The following is a 26,875-nucleotide window of genomic DNA, read 5'->3' on the forward strand; positions in this document are numbered from 1 at the left end:
TTCATTATTCACTTCACCACTTTCTTTGCATATGTGTTCTATTGACTATTCCATGAAACCTCATACCTTATCACACTCACACACACACACACACACAAACACACAAACACATACTCTCGCACACACATACACACACAGACACACATACACATCACCACTACCACCACTTGGACCACTCAGCCTTCTACAGACATTGTTTAAACCACTTAGAAACATGTGAAAAATACATTCTTATTCACTTGGACACCTTTCTGTGTCCCTGTTGTTTATTACGGGCCCTCTTATGGCTTCTATTTCAGTTATGATTATGTAAAGTTGGACCCTAACAATAGGGTCCAATATCAACTTCTCAGACATACCAGAATACATGGGTCAATAAGAATGTATCATAGCAGATTGTGAAAAAATACATGCCTAATGAATCATGCTTAGGGTTGATGTATTTTGTGCTTCACTCCTTCCAATAAGGAAGCCCAAAATTTGTGCGTGTCACTCTAAGCCTTGATATCACAAGTTACTTCAGGTAGACATGGAAAAGAAAAGATTTAGAAGCAGTCTGAGACATAGTATTTTCCAAACGCTTGGTTATCCCAGGATATCAATTAGGGCCCTAGTGTCATTTGATGAAATTGCTTTCACTTGTGGATTCACCCACAGCTTCCATTTATTAGTGTATGTAGCAACCCCAAGGTTTTAATGAACCTTGCAAGTAAAAGCAATGTGAGAGTCATGATTGTCTTTAAGAGCTTTTAGCTTACAATTGAGTTCAGCTTTCATTTCCCAGTGCCTGCTCTGCCTGTGTTGCATAGAGCTTGGCAGGAAAGCACAAGTTCTCACCACAGGTCTTGACTCCAGAGAGAACTGTTCTTGATTGGAGTGTAGAAAAAGATAAAGTTAGCATTTTCCTGTCTCCCGTTTTCATGAGTTTCTGTGTAGCAAGGACAGGAGTGAGTTTTCTCCCTCTCTGAGGATCTTCAGGCTTGATTGTGCTGGTACCTCAGGTGAATGGGGTTTGGTGATACGTGTATGAAAATCTTTAGGAGAGATACTAGAGCAGGTCATTTTTCCTGACACAGGAACTCCAAGAAAAGCTAGGAGAAGAGATGGCTGGTTCTATGGTAAGTCTCTGCTCAGCAGCTATGCTCAATTTCTTCTACAATATTAGATATTACTTTGGACACTTTTACTCTTCTGCTCATCACAATCTTGCCTAACAAGTTCATTTCCAGTGACCTTTCCTTGCCTTTTCTTCTCATGAGAGTCATGATTGTGCGTTTAAATATATATCATCTACATAGCGATAAATTCCCTCCATTTTTTCTTCCAAGCTGATTTTTATTAGGACAAATAATCTCAATGAACTAATGATGTTCATCACAGAGGTTTCCATTGTATGTAGAAACTTGCTTTTATGCAATTCATAAAGCAACCAACCAGTTTCCTCATATAAAAGGAGGAAATTCAAGTGCATGGCATATACTCTATATGAGGTACACTTGGTTCACTGGTTTATGACAATGCTCATTCAACCACATTAATGTCTAGCCAACTCACCTATTTATGAAAATGTGGTATTAAAAGTGGCATGCTTTCCTGTATCGCAAAGCTACACATATAAACAAATGGGAATTAGATTATCTCAAGATTCCCTGAGCTCTGCCTAATGTTGTTTGTGGGTCTCTGCATCTGTTTTCATCAGCTTCTGGGTGAAGCTGCTCAGATGACTGTTTTGTTAGCTGCCTGTGTCCAAGTATAACAGAAGATTATTACTAGCTTAAGAAGTGAGCTCTCTCTCCTGGAATGGGATACAAGTTGGGCCAGTCTTTAGTTGTCTGGGCTGAGGTTTTGTGGATGGGTTTATGTTTCCTTTACTGCAGTAGAAGTAGGAGGTGGCCACCTCAGCTCCATATCACGCTGACCAAGGAGTCTCAGCTAGGGTCACCAACATAGACACCTGGGAGTTTACTCCATACTTGAGATGACCCCTGTCTAATATCTGTTTGATCTCTGAGCCCTTTAACCCCGCCCACCCACACCTGATCCCCCTTTCTCCTTTCCCCCTCCCACCAACATCCTGCCCTCCATCCATTTCAAGTTTTTATTTTATTTTCTCTCTGGGGTGAGATTCAAACACCATCCCTTCAGCCCTCATTGTCACTAAACTTCTTTGGATCTGTGTAATGTAGGATGGCTATCCTGTACTTTATGGCTCATAAGAATTTATATATGAGTACACACCGTGACTGTCTCTCTGGTTCTGGGTTACCTCACTCAGGATTATACTATCTAGTTTCTTCCATTTGTATACAAATTTCATCATATCTCTGTTTTTTTTTATAGCTGAGTAGTAATCACTGTGTAAATATATCACTTTTTTCCATTATTTATTAGACCATGTAATTAATTAAATAATAATCACTGTATTGTCTGATCCCAGCCTGCTTTCTCTTCTCCAACAAGTCCAACCTCATGCCCATTTCTCACATTACGTCTCTCATTCTTCTCAGAGAAAAGGACGACTCAAAGGTTACCAACCTGTTAAGGTACTTTAAGTCACTGCAGGACTAAGCACATTCCCTCCAACTGAGGACAGAGAAAACAGTCCAGATAGAGGGTTCCAGTGTTAGACAACAAGAAGCCTCTACTCTCATTGATAGAGAATCCACATGATGATCAAGCTGTACATCTGCCACATATATGTAGGAGATATAGGTGCAGCCCATGCATGCTTTTCGGTTGGTTGTTCACAATCGGAGTTCCCCCATTGGCCCAGGTTAGTTTAGCCTGTATGTCTTGTTGTAGTGTCCTTGACTCCAGTGGCTCCCTCAATCTACCCTCTCAGTCTTTCACAAAACTCATAGAGCTCATCCTACTGTTTGGCTGTGTGTCTGTGCATGTTTCAGAAGAGAGTTTTGCTAGGTGCCTGCCTGTGCGGATAGCACAGTTTCATTAATAGTGTCAGGGGTTGGCTCTCTCCCATAGTGTGGGTCTCAATTTGGGCCAGTCATTAATTTGCCATTCTCTCAAACTCTGTTCCAACTTAATCTCTAAACTTACTGTGGGTGAGAATATTTTGAGTCTTAAGGTTTTATGGATGAGGTTGATTTTTCTATTTGAAATTATTTCAGTTTGAACCCTCTTCACACTTATTGTCTTTTTATAAAATTCAGTTTTCAGTGTGTAGGTTTTAAAAAATTATTTTTATCATCCTTAATTTTGTGTTTTCTCAGGTATCAATGAGACTACTTAATCTCATCTACTTAAATTCATTCTTTTTTAATTTTGTTGAGTTGTACTTTTGGGAATTTTGATTTTTTTTTGTAATTTTTCTCCTGGAAATATTTCATAAAGATTATATTTATTCCTTTAAATTGTTTCCCACAATTTATTAAACTAATTACCATTAGCAAACCTTTCTATATGCCTACCAGATTTTGGAGTGGAGATCGTGGCTTGATCATCCACAGTGTTTGCATTTTTGCAAAGAAATCTTGTCATGTGGACTTTTGTTATTTCTGTGTCTTGGGCTAATATGCCGATATAAGTGAGTATATACCATTTGAGTCTTTCTGCTTCTGGATTAACTCACTCATTATGATCATTTCTAGCTCAATCCATTAATCCACAAATGTCGGGAATTCCTTGTTTTTAATAGCTGAATAGTATTTCATAGTGTATATGTACCACAGTTTCTTTATCCATTCTTCTACTGAGGGACACTTAGGCTGTTTCCATGTTCTGGCTTTTATGAATAAGGCTGCTATGAGCATGGTTGAACAAATTTTCTTGTTGTGTGCTGGAACATCTTCTGGGTATATTCCAAGGAGTGGAATAGCTGGGTCTTGAGGAAGCCCTATTCCCAGTTTTCTGAGATAGCACCAGATAGATTTCCAAAGTGGCTGTACTAGTTTGCATTCCCACCAGCAATGAAGGAGTGTTCCTCTCTCCTCACATCCTCGCCAGCATGTGGTGTCACTTGAATTTTTGATCTTAGCCTAAAATGGCCTTTTTTATTATGTTCATCATATTAATCCATGAGCGTGAAACATCTTTCCACCTTCAGTTGTCTTCTTCAATTTCTTTGTTCAGAACTTCAATTTTTTGTCATTGAGGGTTGTCACTTGCTTGGTTATTTATACAAGTTTTCATTTGCTTGGTTTGTTATACTATATATATATATATAACATATGTATAATATATATTCCAAATGTATAGTATCCAAAATATACAAGGTATATTTAATTCTGTTTTTTGCTACTGATTATTTTATTAAATTAACTTATTCAGATTACATCTTAATTACTATCCTCTCACTTGTATCCTCCTCTTCCTCCTTCCCTTCCTCTTTCACTCACTCTCCCTACACTAGGTCTTTGACAAAAGGGGACCTCCTCCCCCACCATATGGTCACAGCCTATCAAGTCTTATCTTGGTAGCCTGTTTATCCTTTCTCTGAGTGCCACAGGCCTCCCCACCAAGTGGAAGTAGTTAAATATCGCGCACCAGAGTTCATGCCTGAGTCAGTCCCCACTCTCCACAGTACTGTGGATAATGTCCTGTCCATTGGCTAGATCTGAGTAGGGGTTCAATGTTTACTGCATGTATTGTCCTTGGTTGGTGCAATAGTTCGAGCAGACCCACTTAGGTCTAGATCCACCCATCATGATATTCTTCTTGTGTGTTTCTAGAACCCTCTGGATCCTTCTTTTTTTCACATTCTCTCATACTTCTCTCATCTAGAGTCCCAATAGGAGGTACCCACATCTAATTCTAGGAGGTACCCACATCTAAATCTATCTCCTGTTAAGTTAAGAATTTCATGGGACATCTCTTTTGGACAAGTGTTCAATTATAAGTGAGTATTTACCATGTGAGTCTTTGTGGTTCTAGGTTAACTCACTCAGCATGATCCTTCCTAGTTCCATCCAATTTCCCACAAATTTCAGGATTTCCTTGTTTTTAGTGGCTGAGTAATATTCCATAGTATAAACGTACTACAGTTTCTTTATCCGTTCTTCGACCAAGGGACATTTAGGTTGTTTCTAGGTTCTGGCTAGTATGAAAAAGGCTGCCATGAACATGGTTGAGGACATGACCTTGTGGTGTGATGGAGCATCTTCTGGATATATTCCAAGGAGTGGAATAGCTAGGTCTTGTGGTAGCCCCATTTCCAGTTTCCTGAGAAAGTGTCAGATTGTTTTCCAAAGTGGTTGTAAAGTTTGCACTCCCGCAAGCAATAGGAGTGTTCCCCCTTCTCCACGATCTTGCCAGCATGTGGTATCACTTGAGATTTTTATCTTAGGCATTCTGATGGGTGTAAGATGGAATCTCAGAGTCGTTTTGATTTGCCTTTCTCTGATGATTAAGGACGTTGAGCATCTCTTCAAGTTTTTCTCAGCCATTATTTTCCTCTGTTGAGAATTCTCTCTTTAGTCCTGAGCCCCATTTCTCAATTGGGTTATTTGGTTGGGTGGTGTTTAATTTCTTGAGCTCTTTATATATTTTGGATATTAGACCCTTGTCAGATGTAGGGTTGTTGAAGTACTTTCCCCAGTCTGTATGCTTTTACTTTGTTCTGTCGACTGTGTCTTCTCCCATCAGAAGCTTCTCAGCCTCATGAGGTCCCATTTATTAGTTAATGACCTTAAGGTCTGGGCTGTTGGTGTTCTGTTCAGGAAGTTGTCTCCTGTGCCAACGTGTTCCATTTATTTTTCCTATTTATTCTTTTAACACATTTCGTGTCTCTGGTATTATGTTGAGGTCTTTAATCTACTTGGACATGAGTCTGGTGCATGGTGATAAATATGGGTCTACTTGCATTTTTCTACATGTAAACATCCAGTTAGACCGGCACCATTTTTTGAAGATGCTATCGTTTTTCCATTGACTAGATTTGGTTTCTTTGTCAAAAATAAAGTGTCCATATGTGTGTGGCTTTATTTCTGGGTCTTTGATTTGATTCCATTGATCAATCATCCTATTCCTATACCATGCTTTTTAGTTACTGTTACTCTATAGTACAGCTTGAGATCAGGTATGGAGATTCTTCTGAAGGATCTTGTATTGTAGAGGATATTTTTGAATATTCTGGTTTTTTTTGATTTTCCATATGAAGTTGAGTATTGATCGTTCAACGTTTTTAAAAATTGTGTGGGTATTTTAATAGGGATTGCACTGAGTCTGTAAATTGCTTTTGGTAAGATGGCCATTTTTACTGTTACTTCTCCCAATCTATGAACAAGGGAGATCTTTCTATCTTCTGATATCATCTTCAATTTCCTTCTTCAGAGATTTGAAATTTCTTTCTTTTTATAAATTTTATTCTTTTCCACTTATATATCTTTTTTCTCCTTTATTAATTTATTCTTGTTACATCTCAATACTTATGCCATCCCCTGCATCCTCCCATTCTTCCCTCCCTCCTATTTTCCAATTATTCCCCTCCCCTATGACTGTTCCTGAGGGGGATTACCTCCCCCTGTATATGTTCATAGGGTATCAAGTCTCTTCTTGGTAACTTGCTGTCCTTTCTCTGAGTGCCACCAGGTCTCCCCCTCCAGGGGACATGGTCAAAGGTGAGGCACCAGAGTATGTGAGAAAGTCATATCCCACTCTCCACTTTACTGTGGAGAGTGTTCTGTCCATTGGCTATATCTGGGTAGGGGTTTAAGGTTTACTGCCTGTATTGTCCTTGGCTGGTGCCTTAGTTTGAGCGGGACCCCTGAGCCCAAAACTGCCTATCATAATGTCCTACTTGTAGGCTTCTATGACCCTCTAGCTATTAAAAACAAGGAATTCCTGAAATTTGTGGATAAATGGATTGAGCTAGAAATGATCATAGTGAGCGTGTTAACCCAGAAGCAGAAAGACTCAAATGGTATATACTCACTTATATCTGCATATTAGCCCAAGGGCCAGGTCCCACCAAAGCCTTCACTTACCTGGAAACTGAGACAGAGGGGAGGACATTCTATTGGGACTCTAGGTGAGAGAAGCATGGGAGAATGAAATTTTTTTCAAACAGGTCTTTTACTTGGTTGGTTAGAGTTAGTCCTAGATATTTTATATTGCTTGTGGCTATCATGAAGAGTATAGTTCCCCTCATTTCTTCTTCTGCATGATTGTTCTTTGTATATAGGAAGGCTACTGACTTTCTTGAGTTAATTTTGTATCCAGCCATTTTGCTGAAGGTGTTTATCAGCTGTAGGAGTTCCTTGATGGACTTTTGGGGTCACTTTTGTATACTATCATATCATCTGTAAATACGGATAATTTGACTTTCTCCTTTCTCCTTTGGATCCCCTTGATCTTCTTTTCTTGTCTTATTGCTCTAGCTATAATTTCAAGTACTATTTTGAAGAGATATGGAAAAAGTGGACCGCGTTTTCTGGTTCCCGATTTTATTTTTATTTTTTCCATTTTTATTAATTTATTCATAATACATCTCAGTTGTTAGCTCATCCCTTGTAATCTCACATTCCTCCTTTCCTCCTGCTTCCCTCCCTACTCCCCTCCCCTATGTCTGTGACTGAGGGGGCCCTCTTCTCCTTGTATATGCTCATAGGGTATCGAGTCTCTTCTTGGTGACCTATTATCCTTCCTCTGAGTGCCACCGGGCGTCCCCACCCAAGGGACATGGTCAAATATGGGGCACCAGAGTTTGTATGAAGGTCAGATCTCCTTTTCCACTTAAAGGTGGAGAATGTCCTTTCCATCAGCTAGTCTGGGCAGGGGTTCGAAGTTTACTGCCTATATTTTCCTTGGGTGGTGACATAGTTTGAGGAGGACCCCAGGGCCCACACCTGCCTGTAGTTTTCCAGGACCCTCTGGATCCTTCTATTTCCTCATTCTCCCAGGCTTCTCTCACCTAAAGTCTCAATAGGATGTCCTCCCCTCTGATCCACTTTCCCGGTAGGTAAAGTTTTTCATGGGGACCTACCCCTTGGACTAGTGTCTCGATATAAGTGAGTATATACCATTTAACTCTTTTTGCTTCTGGTTGAACTCACTCATTATGATAATTTCTAGATCAATCCATTTGTCCACAATTTTCAGAAATTCCTTGTTTTTAATAGCTGAGTAGTATTCAATAGTGTAAATGTACCACAGTTTCTTTATCCATTCATCTACTGTGGGACATGTAGGCTGTTTCCATGTTCTGGCTATTATGAATAAGGCAGCTATGAACATGGTTGAGCATATGTCGCTGTTGTGTGTAGTGCATCTTCTGGGTATAGTCCAAGGAGTGGAATAGCTGGGTCTTGAGGAAGCCCTATTCCCATTTTTCTGAGAAAGCGCCAAATAGCTTTCCAAAGAGGTTGTACTAGTTGGCATTCGCACCAGTAATGAAGGAGTGTTCCTTTTTCTCCGCATCCCTGCCAGCATGTGGTGTCAGTTGAGTTACTGATCTTAGCCATTCTGATGGGTGTAAGATAGAATATCAGTGTCATTTTGATTTGCATTTGTTTGATGACTAAGGAGGTCGAGCATTTCTTTAAGTGTTCCTCAGCCATTTGATATTCCTCTGTGGAAAATTACCCGTTTAGTTCTGATCCCCATTTCTCAATTGGGTTATTTGGTTCGGTGGTGTTTAATATCTTGAGTTCTTTATATATTTTGGGTATTATACCTTTGTCAGATGTAGGATTGGTGAAGATCTTTTCCCAGTCTGTAGGCTGTCACTTTGTTCTCTTCACAGTGTCACCTGCCTTACAGAAACTTCTCAGCCTCATGAGCTCCCATTTATTAATTGTTGACATTAAGGCCTGGGCTGTTGGTGTTCTGTTCAGGAAGTTGTCTCCTGTGCCTATGTGTTCCAGACTCTTCCCCACTTTTTCCTCTAACTGGATTTATGTCTCTGGTTTTAGATTGAGGTCTTTAATCCACTTGGACTTGAGTTTTGTGCATGGTGACAAATAGGGGTCTAATTGCATTTTTCTACAAGGAGACATCCAGTTAGACCAGCACCATTTGTTGAAGATGCTGTCGTTTTCCCATTGAATGGATTTGGTTTCTTTGTCAAAAATCAAGTGACCAAATGTGTGTGGATTCTTCTCTGGATCTTCAGTTCAATTCCATTGATCCACTAGCCTATTGCTGTGCCCGTACCATGCTGTTTTAATTACTATTGATCTATAGTACAACTTGAGATCAGGTATGGAGATTCCTCCAGAGGATCTTTTATTGTATAGGATTGTTTTTGATATTCTGGGCTTTTTGTTTCTCCATATGAAGTTGAGAATTGTTCTTTCAATATCTTCAAAATATTTTAGAGGTATTCTGATAGGGATTGCGCTGAATCTGTAAATTGCTTTTGGTAAGATGGCCATTTTTACTATGTTGATTCTCTCGATCCATGAAGAAGGTAGATCCCACCATCTTCTGATGTCATTTTGAATCACTTTCTTGAGACATTTAAAGTTTTTTTTCAAATAAGTCCTTCACTTGCTTATTCCTAGATATTTTATATTGCTTGTGGCTATCGTGAAGGGAGTAATTTTCCTAATTTCTTCCTCTGCCTGTTTGTCATTTGTATATAGGAAAGCTACTGATTTTTTTGAGTTTATTTTGTATCCTGCCAATTTGCTGAAGGTGTTTATCAGCTGTAGGAGTTCTGTGGTTGAATTTTCGGGGTCACTTATATACACGGTTCCCGATTTTAGAGCAATTTCCTTGTGTATCTCTCCATTTAATTTGATTTTGGCTATTGGCTTGCTGTATATAGCCTCTAATATGTTGAGGTATGTTCCTTCTTTCTCCGATCTCTCCAAAACTTTAAACATGAATTGGTGTTTGATGTTGTCAAATGCTTTTTACTGCATCTTAGGAAATGATCATGTGGCTTTTTGTAGTTTATATATGGTGGACTACATTTATGGATTTATGTATCTTAAACCATCCCTGCATGCCCAGAGTGAAGTCTACCTGGTGAATGATATCTTTGACATGCTCTTGCGTTTATTTTGTGAGCATTTTATTCAGTAGATTTACATCGATATTCATAAAAGAAATTGGTCTGAAATTCTCTTTTTGTGGGGTTTAAGTATCAATGTGACTGTGGCCTCATAGAATGTGTTTGACAATGTTCCATCCATTTATGTCTTTTGGAATAACTTGAAGAGTATAGGTATTAGCTCCTCTTTGATGGTGTGGTAGAATTCTGTGCTGAAACCGTCTGGCCCTGGCCTTTTTTTTTTTTTTTGATTGGGAGACTATTAATGATTGCTTCTATTTCTGTAGGAGAAATAGGACTATTTAGTTTGTTTATCTGATCTTGATTCAATGTTTGCAAGTAGAATCAATGAAGAATGTTGTCCATTTACTTAGATTTTCAATGTTGTTTCTTCATTTTCATTGAATTAATAAAGTCCTTAATTTCTTTCTTTCTTCATTCCCTGACCCAGGTGTCATTATGTAAACCATTGTTTAGTTTCCATCTATGTGTAGGCTTTTTGTTGTTTTTGTTGTTGAAGTTGTCATAAGGGAAATTGTGCCAAATTTTCTTTTCTTTTTGGGTCTTTGTGTGACTTACTAGCTGCACATGTCTTGCCTCATGGAATGAGTGTTTCAGTCTTCCTTCTATTTTCAGTTTTTGGAATAGTTTAAGAAGTATTGGTATTATCTTTTCTTTGAATATCTGGAATAGTTCTGCTGTAAAACCATCTGGCCCTTGGCTTTATTTGGTTGGTATACTTTTCATGGCTGCTTCTATTCCCTTAGTGTGTATGGGATTATTTTTTTTGTTAATGTGATCTCGATTTTAGTTTGATAACTTGATTCTATGAAGGAAAACAATCATTTCATTTAGAATTTCCAGTTTTGTGTAGTACAGTCTTTTAAAGTCAGACCTAATGATTATTTAGGTTCCCTCCATGTCTGTTGTTATGTCCCTCTTTTCATTTCTGATTTTGTTGATATGGATAGTATCTAGCTGTATTTTAGTTAGTTGGCAAAGAGGTTGTCTATCTTGTTGGATTTTCAAAAAATAAACTTTTACTTTCATGACTTCTTTGTAGCATGAAGTTTCTTAATGCTATGAATTTTCCTCTTACCATTGATTTTATTATATTCTATAAGTTTGGTGACATTATACCTTCATTTATTTTCTTTTTAAATTTTTAATGTGTCTTCATTTTCACTGAATAATTTAAAATCTTTAATTTCTTTCTCTATTCTTCCTTGACACAGTGATCATCTAGTAGAGTGTTGTTGTGTTTCCATGAGATTTTTAGGCTTCCCATTGTTGCTGAAGTCCAGCTTTAGTCTATGGTCATCTTATAGGATGGAAGGGATTATTTCTAACTTCTTGTATCTCTTGTGGCTTTTTTTTGTGATCAAATATACGATCACCATTGGACCAAGGTTTTTTGAAGTGCTTACAAAGAGTTTTATTGTTTTGTGTTTTGAGGAATACTTTGTACTATCTATTAGGTCATTTTGATTCATAACATTGATTAGTTTCCTTATTTCTCTGTTCAGTTTCTTTCTCACCGACTTGTCCGTTGGTGTGAGTGGAATGTTGCAGCCTCTCACTCTTCATGTGTTGGGTTTAACATGTGATTTAAGCTTTAGTAATCTTTCTTTTACAAATGTGGCTGCCCTTCCTTGTAGGGAAGAGATGTTTAGAATTGAGACATCATCTTGATTGATATTTTCTTTAATAGGTGGAGAAGATGTGCTGTTTCCCATATCTTTTGAATAACTTTGGTTGCAAAACTATTGAGTTAGATATTATAATGGCTATTCTATTCTTTGTAATAGTCAGAAACTGGAAAAACTCAGATGTCTCTCCAGGGAAGAATGGATTAGTATATTGTAGTATATTTCCATTTTGGAATACTTTCAGCTATCAAAAGCAAGGACATCATGAAGTTTGAAGGCCAATGGATGGAGTTGTAACATATCATTTTGAGTGAAGTAATCCTGGATGAGAGTCATGATATATACTCACTTACCAGCTTATATTAGCCATATAATAGAGATTAAGCATCGTAAAATCCACATACTTACAGAAGCCTAGTAACCAGTAGGGCAGTAGGCAGGATGCTCAATTCTCATTCAGAATGGCAACTAGACACTGGAATCTGTTAAAGAGAGGGAAAGTGATAGAAGCCTACCATAGATGATCTCTAGAAGTCTCTACCCAGTAAGGGAATTAGGCAGCAGGTGAGTGTCCCAGCCAAACTTTGGTGAGATGGAAGGGAGTCTTATGGGTGAGTGGGGGAATAGAAGGACCTGGATGGGAAAGGAGCCCCACCAGAAGACCAGCAGTGCCAACAAATCTGGTCTATACTCCTAACAAGGACCATGCATAGAGAGGACCTAGACCCCTGACCAGATGTAGCTGATAGGCAGCTCAATCTCCATAGTGGATTGCTAGTAAAAGGAGCAGGAGCTTTCCCTGCCAGGGACTCTGATGGCGTCTCTTTGTTTACTGTCCCATGGAGTTGTTTCCTTAGCAGGTCACAGAAGAAGAGGACACATGCTGTCTTGATAAGACTTGGAGGGCTAGTGTAAGTTTATAAAGGAGAAGAGTGCCCCTTCTCTGAATATTACAGGAGAGGCCTACGGGGAAATCAAGGAAGCCGGGACAGTGAAAAGATGAGGAAGGAGGAACAAATGTTTAAAAATAAAATTAAATAGAAAATAATGCCTACTCATGCTTGGTTCTTTTGTCCACTTGTTCGAAAAAGATTCTAGTTTTTACTCTAAGGTAGTGTCTATATTTGTTGCTGAGGTAGGTGTACTTCATGATGATGATGATGATGATGATGATGATGATTACGATGTCAACTTTTATTTGGCTTTATTGAAAATATTTTTTACTTATACATTTATTTTATTACACCTATACAAAAAAAGCTACATGGAGCAAGAAGAACCATGAAACAATCAGCAACTATATCAATGTTATATTCATAGGGTATTTGCATTTGGCAACGTTGTAGAAAACATGTTCCTATGTAAGTGAGTCTAAAATTCAGAATGTAAATCCATGTGTAGCATATGTCATCTCTATCAATTTAAAACATGTATCTAGACCTAAGGACATCTCCAATCCTGAATAAATAAGCTTAATTGTAAAACTAAGCTATTTGTCTTCAACCCCATGAGAGACTTAAGAAGGAATAAAATTACTTACCTGAGTAAATAGGAAGTATAGGTTAGCAGCTTCAAACCTGAAAAATAAAGAAAGACTGTTACTTTAACAGTCACACAAAAGTCTTTTTTCTTTCTACTGTCTTTCTCTATCTCTTTCTTCAGAGGTTGAAAGACTTCTTTGTAGACATCCTTCATTTTCTTTGTTAGGTTTGTTCATATCTTATTAATTGTCTTTCAATGTATTATGACCATGAGTCAGTAAGCCATGTCTTCTCTGTATGTTTTTTGTTTTATAGAGAATGTGGTTTATGAAAGTTGATTCTGTATCCTGCTGCATTCCTGGTTTTGTTTGTCATTTCTGAACTTTTTCTTGTAATTATTTTATACCTTTAATAAAGTGTCATATAATTTCCAAACAGGATTACTTTGACTTTTTCTTCCCATTTTTATGTCCCTTGACTTTCCTTCTGTTATCTAATTGTTTCAGCTTGTACTTCAAGCATAATATTGAAATGGCGTTGAGATAAAGTAGAAATGATTGGAACATGCATGGTTTTCACACAGCAAGTGTAGAAGTCAACAGTGCACTGGAGACGCATTCTGAAAAAAAAAACCCTAAAAACACCTTAAAACTAAATCAAACAACATAACAATATAAAAACAAAAAATTGCAATGTAATTGAATATGAGTACATATGTTAAAGATAAAAAAAAAGAAAGAAAACATGAAAAAGTACAATAAATAATCACACTGTCATGCAGGGCAATCTTTCATAGTTGTTTTTTAACTTCCTCCTGTCCCTGTGATTATCTATGTAGCATGTATTCTGAAGGACAAGGGGCAGTGTGTAAACTAAGGTCAAACTTCAGATCAAGATTTGTGGGGTGCTGTCCATAGAGTTGTTTAATAAAATTTCTTTTTGTGTGTAGCTTCATGATCAAGTCAGCTTTGATGTGCATGCCATGGCTGAGATACTTGATCTACTGGCTGCACCTGTCTTTATCAGTCTGCCCACAGTGTTTCCAGCATTTGTTCAGGGTTTAGGAGTTTAGTCTCCCTCCAAATCAGCACACCTTGTGTGTCACTGTAGGAGCATTGGAGTCAGCACTTCCTGGTCTGTTTCGTTGGTATCATTGGAACAATGTGAAGGAAGAATCTTGGTTGGTTTTTGGATATGGCTATTTAGTCTCTTGCTGCATAGGTATGAATTCCCTTTTTATTGACAACTGTGTACATAGCTATGGTTGCATTTCTATAGCTCATATCTCTCTTCCTTGTATTACTACAGTGGCAATTCTCCATGCAAAATAGAAGCTTGGTTATTCACAGTGAATTTTTCATGCAACTGTACATGAAGAAAGTCTGCCTCTCACATACACACCTCATGTGATCCTGTGCTCTGTAGCTTATGTTGGTCCCACATCACATTATCTTTCATCTTTCTAGCACACAGGGTTGTTAGTATAGGTGGTGGTTTAGAGGTCATCTTGTAGTATAATGGCTACATAAAACAGATGAGGTTTTACAATGAACTCATGTTTTCATTATTGTAGTAAAGGCCTTTACGTCTGGGCCCACGATAAAACAGTTATCTTTCATGACAGGAGAATGTGACATTTGATGGTGTGGCCAGAGACTTCTCTCAGGAGGAAGGACAATGCCTGGACTCTGAACATAGAGCTCTCTATTTCGATGTCTTTTTGGAGAACTGCAGAAATCCTGGTCTTGGTGAGTGAGAGCAATTTTTTTATGATTCCTTATGTATTTGTCCCCTTTCAGTATGTTTCACAGGTCTGTTGAATTATTGACATAACTTTCTCATTCTGATTAAAAAACTAAGAGGTTCACCGTGTAGATCACAACACTTTCTACAACTTCATGTGGTTCTTAAATGAACAAACAAGCAAAGAAACACCAAGAAGAAAAAGTGTTCTCCTTCTGTCAGAGGCTTTCCGATGATAAAAGCTTCTCAGGAAGTAGAGGTGATCCATGTCCTTCTCCCAATTAGGTGACCTTGCTCAAGTATTATGCATGTACTTACAATCACTCGAGTTTATATATGCACTGTTATACAGAAAACACTGTTTTATTATCATCATCCATCTCCTCTGATCCTTGCTATCTTTTGTTATCATGTCTTTAACACAGCCCTGAGAATCCCTGGAATATATACATATATATATTCATGTCTGCTGCACGATACTGGTGGGTGTGTCTTTTAGTTGTCAAGTTCTGTCAGAAACCTTCATGATAAAGACTCAGTGATTCAATAGTTGGTGTGTAGAGCAATAAGACATCAAGAATAAATTTACTAAAGTAATATTAGTTAGAAGAATAATAGTAGTAGGTGATATTCTCTCTTTTTTTAAAAATACATTTTTATTAATTTATACATATTACATCTCAGTTGTTAGCCCATCCCATGTATCCTCCCACTCCTTCCTTCCTCCCACTTCCCCCCTACTCCCCTCCCCTCCCCTAAGTCTGTGTCTGAGGGGGACCTCCTCCCCCTGAATATGCTCATACGGTATCAAGTCTCTCCTTGGTGACCTATTATCTTTCCTCTGAGTGCCACCAGGCATCTCCGTCCAAGGGACATGTTCAAATATGGGGCACCAGAGTTTGTGTGAAAGTTAGATCTCCTTCTCCACTCAACAGTGGAGAATGTCCATCGGCTAGTCCGGGTAGGGGTTCAAGGTTTTTACTGCCTATTTTTTCCTTGGCTGTTGCCACAGTTTGCGGAGGGCCCCAGGGCCCAGACTCGCCTGTAGTTTTCCAGGACCCACTGGGTCCTTCCATTTCCTCTTTCTCCCAGGCTTCTCACACCTAAAGTTTCAATAGGATATCCTCCCCTCTTACCCACTATTCTGGTAGGTACAGTTTTTCATGGGGACATACACCTTGGACTAGTGTCTCGATATAAGTGAGTATATACCATTTAGCTCTTTTTGCTTCTGTGTGAACTCACTCATTATGACAATTTCTAGTTCAATCCATTTGTCCACAAATTTTGGAAATTCCTTGTTTTTAATAGCTGAGTAGTATTCCATAGTGTAAATGTACCACAGTTTCTTTATCCATTCTTCTATAGAGGGACACGTAGGTTGTTTCCAAGTTCTGGCTATTATGAATAAGGCAGCTATGAACATGGTTGAGCATATGTCCCTGTTGTGTAGTAGTACATCCTCTGGGTATATTCCAAGGAGTGGAATAGCTGGGTCTTGAGGAAGCGCTATTCCCATTTTTCTGAGAAAGCACCAGATAGCTTTCCAAAGTGGTTGTACTAGTTTGCATTCCCACCAGCAATGCAGGAGTGTTCCTCTTTCTCCACACCCTCGCCAGCATGAGGTGTCAGTTGAGTTATTGATCTTAGCCATTCTGATGGGTGTAAGATGGAATCTCAGTGTCATTTTGATTTGCATTTCTCTGATGACTAAGGAGGTCGAGCATTTCTTTAAGTGTTTCTCAGCCATTTGATATTCCTCTGTTGAGAATTCTCTGTTTAGCTCTGCGCCCCATTTCTCTATTGGGTTATTTGGTTTGGTGGTGTTTAATTTCTTAAGTTCTCTATATATTTTGGATATTAGACCTTTGTCAGATGAAGAGTCGGTGAAGATCTTTTCCCAGTCTGTAGGCTGTCGCTTTGTTCTCTTGACAGTGTCACCTGCCTTACAGAAGCTTCTCAGCCTCATGAGGTCCCATTTATTAATTGTTGATGTTAAGGCCTGGGCTGTTGGTGTTCTGTTCAGGAAGTTGTCTCCTGTGCCTATGAGTTCCAGACTCTTCCCCACTTTTTCCTCTAATTGGGTTAATGTCTGTGGTTTTAGGTTGAGGTCTTTAATCCACTTGGACTTGAGTTTTTTGCATGGTAACAAATATGGGTCTAATTTCATTTTTCTACATGTAGACATCCAGTTAGACCAGCACCATTTGTTGAAGATGCTGTCGTTTTTCCATTGAATGGATTTGGCTTCTTTGTCGAAAATCAGGTGAGCAAACGTGTGTGGATTCATCTCTGGGTCTTCAGTTCGATTCCATTGATCCACTAGCCTATTGCTGTGCCAGTACCATGCTGTTTTAATTACTGTTGCTCTATAGTACAACTTGAGATCAGGTATGGAGATTCCTCCAGCGGATCTTTTATTGTATAGGATTGATTTTGCTATTCTGGGCTTTTTGTTTCTCCATATGAAGTTGAGAATTGTTCTTTCAATATCTTCAAAATATTTAGTAGGTATTCTGATAGGGATTGCATTGAATCTGTAAATTGCTTTTGGTAAGATGGCCATTTTTACTATGTTGATTCTTCCAATCCACGAACAAGGTAGATCCCGCCATCTTCTGATGTCATTTTCAATCTCTTTCTTCAGAGGTTTAAAGTCTTTTTCAAATAAATCCTTCACTTGCTTAGTTAGGGTTATTCCTAGATATTTTATATTGCTTGTGGCTATCGTGAAGGGAGTAATTTTTCTAATTTCTTCCTCTGCCTGTTTGTCATTTGTATATAGGAAAGCTACTGACTTTTTTGAGTTTATTTTGTATCCTGCCAATTTGCTGAAGGTGTTTATCAGCTGTAGGAGTTCTCTGGTGGAATTTTGGGGGTCACTTATATACACTATCATATCATCTGCAAATAGGGATAATTTTACTTCTTCCTTTCCCATTTGGATCCCCTTGATTTCCTTTTGATGTCTTATTGCTCTGGCTAGAACTTCAAGAACTATATTAAAGAGATATGGGGAAAGTGGGCAGCCTTGTCTGGTCCCTGATTTTAGAGGGATTTCCTTGAGTATCTCTCCATTTAATTTAATGTTGGCTATTGGTTTGCTGTATATAGCCTTTATTGTGTTTAGAAAAGTGCCTTGTATTCCCGATCTCTCCAGAACTTTAAACATAAATGGGTGTTGGATTTTGTCAAATGCTTTTTCTGCATCTAAAGAGATGATCATATGGTTTTTCTCTCTCAGTTTGTTTATATGGTGGATTACATTGATGGATTTCCGTATGTTAAACCATCCCTGCATTTCTGGAATGAAGCCTACCTGGTCATGGTGAATGATGTCTTTGATATGCTGTTGTATTCGCTTTGCGAGTATTTTGTTGAGTATTTTTGCGTCAATGTTCATAAGAGAAATTGGTCTGAAATTCTCTTTTTTTGTTGGGTCTTTGTGGGGTTTAGGTATCAATGTGACTGTGGCCTCATAGAAGGAGTTTGGTAATATTCCGTCCATTTCTATCTTTCGGAATAGCTTGAATAGTATCGGTATTAGCTCCTCTTTGAAGGACTGGTAGAATTCTGCGCTGAAACCATCTGGCCCTGGGCTTTTTTTGGTTGGAAGACTATCAATGGTTGCTTCTATTTCTATAGGCGAAATAGGGCTATTTAATTTTTTTATCTGGTCTTGGTTCAATTTTGGTAAATGGAATCGGTCGAGAAATTTGTCCATTTCCCTTAAATTTTCAAATTTTGTGGCATAAATGTCTTTGAAATAGGTCCTTACGATTCTTTGTATTTCTTCAGTGTCTGTTGTTATGTCTCCCTTTTCATTTCTGATTTTGTTAATTTGGATAGCTTTTCTTTGTCTTTTAGTTAGATTGGCTAACGGTTTGTCTATCTTGTTAATTTTCTCAAAGAACCAGCTCTTGGTTTTGTTGATTCTTTGGATTGTTCTCTTTGTTTCTAATTTATTGATTTCAGCCCTGAGTTTGATTATTTCCAGGTGTCTACTCCTCTTGGGTGTTTCTGCTTCTTTTTTTTCTAGGGCTTCCAGATGTGTTGTTAGGTTGTTTATATGGGATGATTCCATTTTCTTTTTAAAGGCACTTAGTGCTATGAATTTTCCTCTTAGCACTGCTTTCAATGTGTCCCACAAATTTGGGTATGTTGTTCCATCATTTTCATTGAATTTCAGGAAGTCTTTTATTTCTTCCCTTATTTCTTCCGTGACCCATGTGTCATTAAGTAGAAAGTTGTTTAGTTTCCACGTGTTGGTATGCTTTTTGTTATTTCTATTGTTGTTGAAGTCCAGCCTTAGACCATGGTGATCTGATAAGATACAAGGTAGTATTTCAATCTTCTTGTATCTGTTGAGGTTTGCTTCGTGACAAACTATGTGATCAATTTTAGAGAACGTTCCATGGGGTGCTGAGAAAAAGGTATACTCCTTTGCGTTTGGGTGGAAAGTTCTGTAGATATCTGTTAGATCCATTTGATTCATGACATTGGTTAATGAGGTTATTTCCCGGCTTAGTTTTGAAATCAAAGTCCTATCCTTGAGTGAAAGTGGGGTGTTGAAGTCTCCCACTATTAATGTGTGGGTATCGATGAATGGGGCAAGCTTTGTTAATAACTCTTTTACAAATGTCGGAGCCCTTGTATTCGGAGCATAGATGTTCAAAATCGTGATGTCTTCCTGGTTGACTTTACCTTTGACAAGTATGAAGTGACCATCCTTGTCTCTTTTGACTAATTTTGGTTGAAAGTCTATTTTATTAGATATTAGAATAGCTACCCCAGCTTGTTTCTTGTGACCATTTGCTTGGAATATTTTTCCCCAACCTTTTACTCTGAGGCAATGTCTGTCCTTGTGGCTGAGATGTGTTTCTTGAATGCAGAAGAATGTTGGGTCGTGTTTATGCATCCACTCTGTTAGTCTGTGTCTTTTTATTGGAGAGTTGAGACCATTAATGTTGAGAGATATTAATGACCAGTGATTGGTAAGTCCCTTCATTTTTGGTATTTGTAACAATCGAGTTTTTGTGAGGTTGTGATTTTGCAATGGTGTAGTTATTTATTTCTTATGTATTTTTGGTTGTAGTTTGACCAGTTGGGGTGGAGTTTTCCTTCTAGTAACTTCTGTAAAGCCGGATTTGTTGCTAGGTACTGTGTGAATTTGTTTTTGTCATGGAATATCTTGTCTTCACCTCCAATGGTTATTGATAATTTTGCTGGATATAGTAGTCTTGCCTGGTATCTGTTTCTCTTAGCGTTTGCAGAACCTCTGTCCAGGCCCTTCTGGCTTTCATGGTCTCTGCTGAGAAGTCAGGAGTGATTCTGATAGGTTTGCCTTCATATGTTACTCGTCCTTTTTCTCTTGCCGCTTTTAATATTTTTCCTTGTTCTGTATATTTTGTGTTGTTATTATTATGTGGCGGGAAGATTTTCTTTTTGGGTCTATTCTATTTGGTGTTCTGTAGGCCTCTTGTATGTTCGTATGCATCTCCTTCTTCAAATTGGGGAAATTTTCTTCTATTATTCGGTTAAAGATATTTTCTGGGCTGTGGAGTCGGTTGCCTTCTCTTTCCTCTATCCCTATTATTCTCAAGTTTCGTCTTTTCATGTTGTCTTTTATTTCATGAACGCTTTGTGTCAGGAAATTTTCAGATTTAGCATTATCCTGGATGATTGTTTCCAATTGTGCGATTGTATCTTCAAGTCCTGATATTCGTTCTTCCATTTCTTGCAATCTGTTAGATAAGACCACCTCTGAGATGTTTGCTTTCTTTTCTGATGCTTCTTGATCACGTTTTTCTTCCGTGCGTTCTTTTATGATATCTTCCATTTTTATCTTCAGGTCTTGAACTGTTTTAATAATTTCCTTCATCTGGTTATTTGTGTTTTTCTGAAATTCTTCAAATGCCTCTTTATATGACTCTTTTAAGTCATCAGCCCTCTTGTTTGCTTCCTCCTGCATTTGTTTACAAAATTTATTTGTTTCTTCCAATATCATCTTACCTACTAAGGATTTGAAGTGGTTTTCATGTATATCCATTGCTGTTGGGTTCTCCAGGTTGTTTTCATTAGGATTGCTGGGATCTGGAGATGCCATCCTGTTTTGGTTTTTGTTAGCATTCTTTCATTGTCCCCTTGTCATTTTGGTGACTCTAATGTTGGGAGGTGGTTTGTAGTGACCTTCCCTGTTTGGGAGTGGATAGTTGATGTCTGATTATAGGTAGGGTGCCCTTACCTGTGGGGAACAGGGAGTACTTCCCTGGACCAGGCTGGTGATTCAGATTCTACTCCTGTAGATTTTTCTCAACACCTTAGGCTCCAGGCTGAGTCATGCGAAGTAGGTTTCTGTTTGGGCCTTTCCCCCTTACTGCTGTATCTCAAGTCAGCAGTATTGGGATCTAGAGTAAGGTCAGCACACAAGCTCTCTGGTTGTGTAGGTTGATCCCAGCTGTCTGTCTTTCCTGTTGCTTTGTAGCCAAGACCCCAGGTGGATCAGATCTTCTGGGTTGTAGCTGTCTTTTAGCTCTGCCTCTACACTCTGTAGGAGCGTCCAGCCTTTCCCATGAATTTGGGAGTTCTTGCTGGGTCTGCAGGAGCTGACACAGCTAGGATCTGCCTGTTGGAGATTACAGGATCTGTGCCTGTAACCATACGGTTTCAGGCCACTGGCAGTGTCTGAGGAGGTAGCAGTTTCCACGCCCCTGTATGCCAGGCCACTCCCAGCTTGCTATAAATTAGCAGTTATACCCTGCACGCATGAGCCACAGCTCCCTATATTGTGGGATACAGCTAGGGAGAGCCCAGTCAGAGCCAGCAGATCGTCCCCGTGGCTGGCGACATAAGCCCCTTAGACCGCTCCCAGACGCTTTAAGGCAGCAGTTATTCCCTGCCGGCAAGGCCCACAGCTCCGGATAACGTGGGCGGTCCTAAGGAGGGCGAGCAAGAATGCCCCCTGCTAGGTCTGTTGTTCGGGGAAAGCCCAGTCAGAGCCAGCAGCTCGTCCCCTCGGCTGGCGACAAATCTCCTGTATTTTCCCTTTCTGCTAGAGAAAGGTAGAGTCCGTCGCCTTAGGGCAGCAGTTATTCCCTGCCAGTAAGACCCACGGCTCCCGATAACCTGGGTAGATCTGTCGCGGGCCCACAGAGATGGACCCAGTTAGTTCAGTTGTTTGGGGATTGCCGGCAGCCGGGCCACGCAGCTGGCGCCAAAGGCGGTTCAGACCGCTGGCATGAATCTCCTGCCGGAGTACTGCCAGTTCCCTTTAGGGCAGTAGTTAGTCCCTGCAAGTGTGACCCTCGGCTCCCTATACCGTGGGCGGACCCACTGGGGTGTGGGAGCAGACCACGCCGGTTCCTAACTGCCCCAGCTTGCAGGGTCAATCCTTTGTGTCTGGCTTCAGCTTGAGCGCAGGACGCGGACACGGTCCGTGAGCTATACGCCAGTTCTAGTTGTTTTTGGTGAGACTCGCCACCTGTGTTTCCACCCGGGTTAGGCAGGAGCCCTCCGCAGTTTGGTGTGGTGTGGATGTAGAGGATCAATGGTAGTTTCACCCTATTCGCTGAGACTCCTCAGGCTTGGGGCTCCGGAAAATCTCCTCCCCAAATGGCGAATTTGGGTTTTTTGTGCTGGCTACAGCTTGATTGTGGATTCCTTTTCAGAGTTTGGGGAGTGCGTTTAGCCCTCGGGGCTGTCGCTTGTCCCGGGGTTGGACCCCCTGGTGGTCTGCGGAGTTTGGGGCCCCACTCACCTACAGTTCTCAAAATCCAGTAGTCTGTGGTTCCATTCAAGTCCCTGGTCTCCTCGGAGAAGATCAGATATGGTGCCTACTGGTCGACGCCATCTTGGAATCCCCCGATATTCTCTTAATTAGAAGAATTCTTTTATAATTAGCATGAACACTCCATTAATTACTCTATACAATAGAAGCTGAAGGAACACTGTTCAGTTCTTTTTTTCATAGATTAAAGCAACTTTCTTAAATATTTATTGAAGCACAATTGTATATGAATATCCATCGAAATTGGCATGTTTTATGAGCTAGATATATATGCTCATCCAGAGCAGAAATCAGAATAAAACTAGCACACTTCTTCTCATTTTTGAATTGCTTCCAATACCAAGAAATTCACCCTCAAAGTCAGATTAAAAGAAAGACTCACTATACTAGTTTAGGAAGTCCTAGCTGTATGTTTGATATATACCACCCCTGCCATCATAGATGGAACTGTTTGTCCTGTTGTATATCGTTAATTTTTATCTCAGCAACATGTACAAGCAATTAGAAATAGAGGCCAACTGTCCTCACAAATTAACCCAATGCTACTTGTGCTGTTTCTTTAATGAAATTACAAATGTTGCTTCTTAATTAAAATGTCTTCACAAGTAGTCTATAAGGGCTGTGAGGAAAATGAGCACTGACAGTTATCATTGCTATGAATGGAACTCACACCCCACATCAAACATTGTCCTAATGCTGACATACGTCGTGCAGTCAGCTCTTCGCAATGTACCATAAGTGTGAGAGTATATCATCAGAGCTTACATATACATATACTAAGGATTTGGGTGATCTCCAGAACTAGGTCTGACCATGAAGAGAGTCATATTTAAATTGTACCCATTAGAAGCACATTATCCTGAAATGTGATTTCCTGATGGAGGCCAAACTAGGTTTCCCTAAGATGAGGTGTGAGCATGGTGATTCTTCTCTAAAATGCCCCATATACTCTTTCTAGAAGGAGATACAGATAGAGGCTTGAGGATCTGAATGATTTGTGTTCACTAAACTCACATATTGAATTGTTCAGTTCTTTTAATGAGCTCTTTAGGCCTTATAGCTTTAACCACATAAAGGCAAGTTCCGAAGACAATGACTCAGAATATGTGTCTGCTCAGTATTTAAAATATAATAATACACAGAATATATATTTTTCCACTGAATCACTACAAGTGTGTTAACAGTAAGGAGACTTTGCTTACAAGAAACAGTTTTTTCTGTACCTGCATAAAAAGATCCAAAAAAAATAATAAAAATTAAAACTGACGTGTGCAGAAGATGCATTACTAGAATAAATTCAAATAGATGGATATGTAATAAATATAGAAAGGGGTCATTCAGTCATCAAACTGAGGGATATAAATAAATAAATGAATGAATAAATATGTATATTTGAAACAAAATTTTGCAAGTGTAAATATGTGATAGAATCTTTCATTCATATTAACATCTTTTTCAAAATCATTCAAGTCCGATGAAAGAGAGGCCACAGATACACAAATCTTAAAGAATATCTTTTCATTTCCTTTAAGTTTGTTTATCCAAATTACATACTGGAGAAAAGCCATGTAAATAGCAGCCATGTTTAAAACTCTTCAGGAGACTTACATATCTCACCAGTGATAAGAATGTTTATTGTAAAGAGACTGTACAACTACAAGGTATGTGGGATGTGCTTCAACACATTTTTATACCTCACTAGGCACAAGAGAATTAGTCTCAGAAGGAAGGAAAACCAATGTAAGGAATGTGGCACATCTTTAGAGAGTTCTCTGTTGAGAGAACACACCCTTACATTCATCATAGGATAATCTTCCACAAATATGATAACTGTAGAAAATATTTCTGGAGATCCTCAAATATTACTCATATTGCAAAGAAATCTTACACATGTATACAATGTGAAGAGTAATTCTAGAATTACTCAAACTTTAGGAAACACGAGAAAATCTATACTGGACAGAAACCCTACAAATGTAAAGAATGTGGCAAATCTTTTAACCATGTGCATATCTTTATGTTTACCATAGAACCCATTCTGGGAACAAACCTTAGGAATGTGAAGAATGTGGACAATCCTTTTCACCTCACTCAACTACAAGATCATCAGAGAATCCATCCTGTTGACAAGTCTTACAGATGTACAGAATGTGACAAGTCTTTTAAGCATGCCTCAAAACTTTATGTTCATCAAAGGGTCCATACTAGAGAGAAGCCTTACAGATGTGAAGAATGTGGCAAATGCTTTAGCTGGCCTTCAAGTTTTCAACGTCATACCAGAATCCATACTAGTGACAAACCTTATAGATGTGAAGAATGTGGCAAATCCTTTACCCGTCTGTCAAATCTTCAAGTTCACACCAGAATCCATACTGGTGAGAAGCCTAACAGATGCAAAGAATGTGGCAAATGCTTTACCCTGGTCTCAACTCTTCACTCTCATCACAGAATCCATACAGGTGAGAAGCCTTACAGATGCAAAGACTGTGGCAAATGCTTTAGGCAAGTCTCAACTCTTCACTCTCATCACAGAATCCATACAGGTGAGAAGCCTTACAGATGTAAGGAATGTGGCAAATGCTTTAGCCAAGTCTCAACTCTTCACTCTCATCACAGAATCCATACTGGTGGGAAGCCTTATGGATGTAAAGGATGTGACAAGTCTTTTAAGCATGTCTCTAATCTTTATGTTCATCAAAGGGCCCATACTGGTGAGAAGCCTTACAGATGCAAAGAATGTGGCAAATGCTTTAGCCGAGTCTCAACTCTTCACTCTCATCACAGAATCCATACTGGTGAGAAGCCTTACAGATGTCAAGAATGTCAGAAATCCTTTGTTACAAGTTCATCTCTTAAAAGACATCAGAAAATTCATGTAAATGGTAAACTTCATAAAATCCCCTAGTATTTCACACAGTACTTTACAGTACTAGTTTTCAAAGGATCATGTTTTTACAAAGTTTCCGTGCCTTCAATCAATTTTCAGGGTATAGCCAATAGTAGGGAAGTTGCCCAGAACAATTTACACTTGCTCTGCAGTTATAAGCATTGTTCTGTGCCTCCTGTAAAGACATGGACTTTATAGTCATCAAAGATTTGTAGGAAATTGTACTATTTACACTATAATGTTTGAGATACAATTATTCAATTATTAAATATTACTAGTCAGAAAATATTTTCATCATAAATGCCTTATACAATATGATTTCTTGCCTGAATACCAAGAAACTGCCTTAAAATTTCAGACTATGTCAAAATTAATCCAGAGTTTTATATATAATATAGGATGGGGCAGTTTTATTTGTATAATATGTTTTTGATTGCATACAATTTACAGCTTTTTAAAAATCATGTATGTCTACCCAATAAAAATGTTACATATCTCCATCAATTTTTATGTATTTATTTATTTTCTCAATGAGAGTCTATTGTTAACTGCCAGGGAATCATTACTATCTGCTCTTCCATGGACAGCAAAGTCCATTGAATATATATCATGAAATAGAAGAAAAGTACTTAAAAATTTGTATCACCGAAGTTCAAGCCTGTGTGAGACAGATGGTTAAGAACAATTGAATTGTCACACTGGCTGAGGAAAATCCTACAGGAAAAGACTCTTATGTAAATAACTATAGGCCCTGAGGAAAGCATGGAGGGAGAGCAGTGGTGCTCTTTAGAGAGGAGCAGACCAGTTTGTTGCCCAGTACAAAATGATCAGCCATAGAAAATAATCCATAAGTTACATGTATATATACATATATACCCACACGTATATCTATATGTGTATATGTATATATATGTGTGTGTATATATATAATTTATGAAATGATATATTTAGGAATATATGTATGCAGACACAGGTGCACACACGCATTTATGCTGCAATTGAATTGAGAGCAGAAAGAGGCCATAAACTTGAGAAAGAATTTGGTGCTGTAGATAGTAGGCTTTGGGGGAAGGAATGTAGAAGCTAGAAATGTAATTTATAGGAAGCACAATGAAACCAGGAACATTAAACATGTAGATTTGCCAATTCATGGAGAAAGATGTACAAGCTGTGTCTTGCCCTGATGCTCTTCGTGGAGGGAGAAAATAGCTGTTACTTGGAATCCTTGTTTTCTTTGTGAGTGCCAGGCCATACCAACCTTCCACAAGGAAGAGCAGAGCTCCTCATAGTTGAGGTGACGTTCGTACTACTTGAATGCCCAGGGGATCTCCAAAGATTCCACAACAAGGACTAGAGTTGGCTAACAGCTCATAGGAT

General features: G+C 38.8%; 1 protein-coding gene across 1 annotated transcript; it reads left to right on the forward strand.

The window, feature by feature from the left end:
• The first annotated feature begins 890 nt into the window (after window positions 1-890).
• On the forward strand, window positions 891-25,988 carry LOC311606049 (uncharacterized protein). The gene is made up of 3 exons (XM_084797042.1): window positions 891-1,118; window positions 14,707-14,830; window positions 24,642-25,988. Exons 1-3 carry the CDS (start codon window positions 1,104-1,106, stop codon window positions 25,514-25,516), a joined length of 1,014 nt encoding a protein of 337 aa, XP_084653168.1. The 5' UTR covers window positions 891-1,103; the 3' UTR covers window positions 25,517-25,988.
• Window positions 25,989-26,875: the final 887 nt, after the last annotated feature.

Source organism: Acomys minous (genome assembly GCF_964271855.1).
Source record: "Acomys minous genome assembly, chromosome: 9".
NCBI classification, from domain to species: domain Eukaryota; kingdom Metazoa; phylum Chordata; class Mammalia; order Rodentia; family Muridae; genus Acomys; species Acomys minous.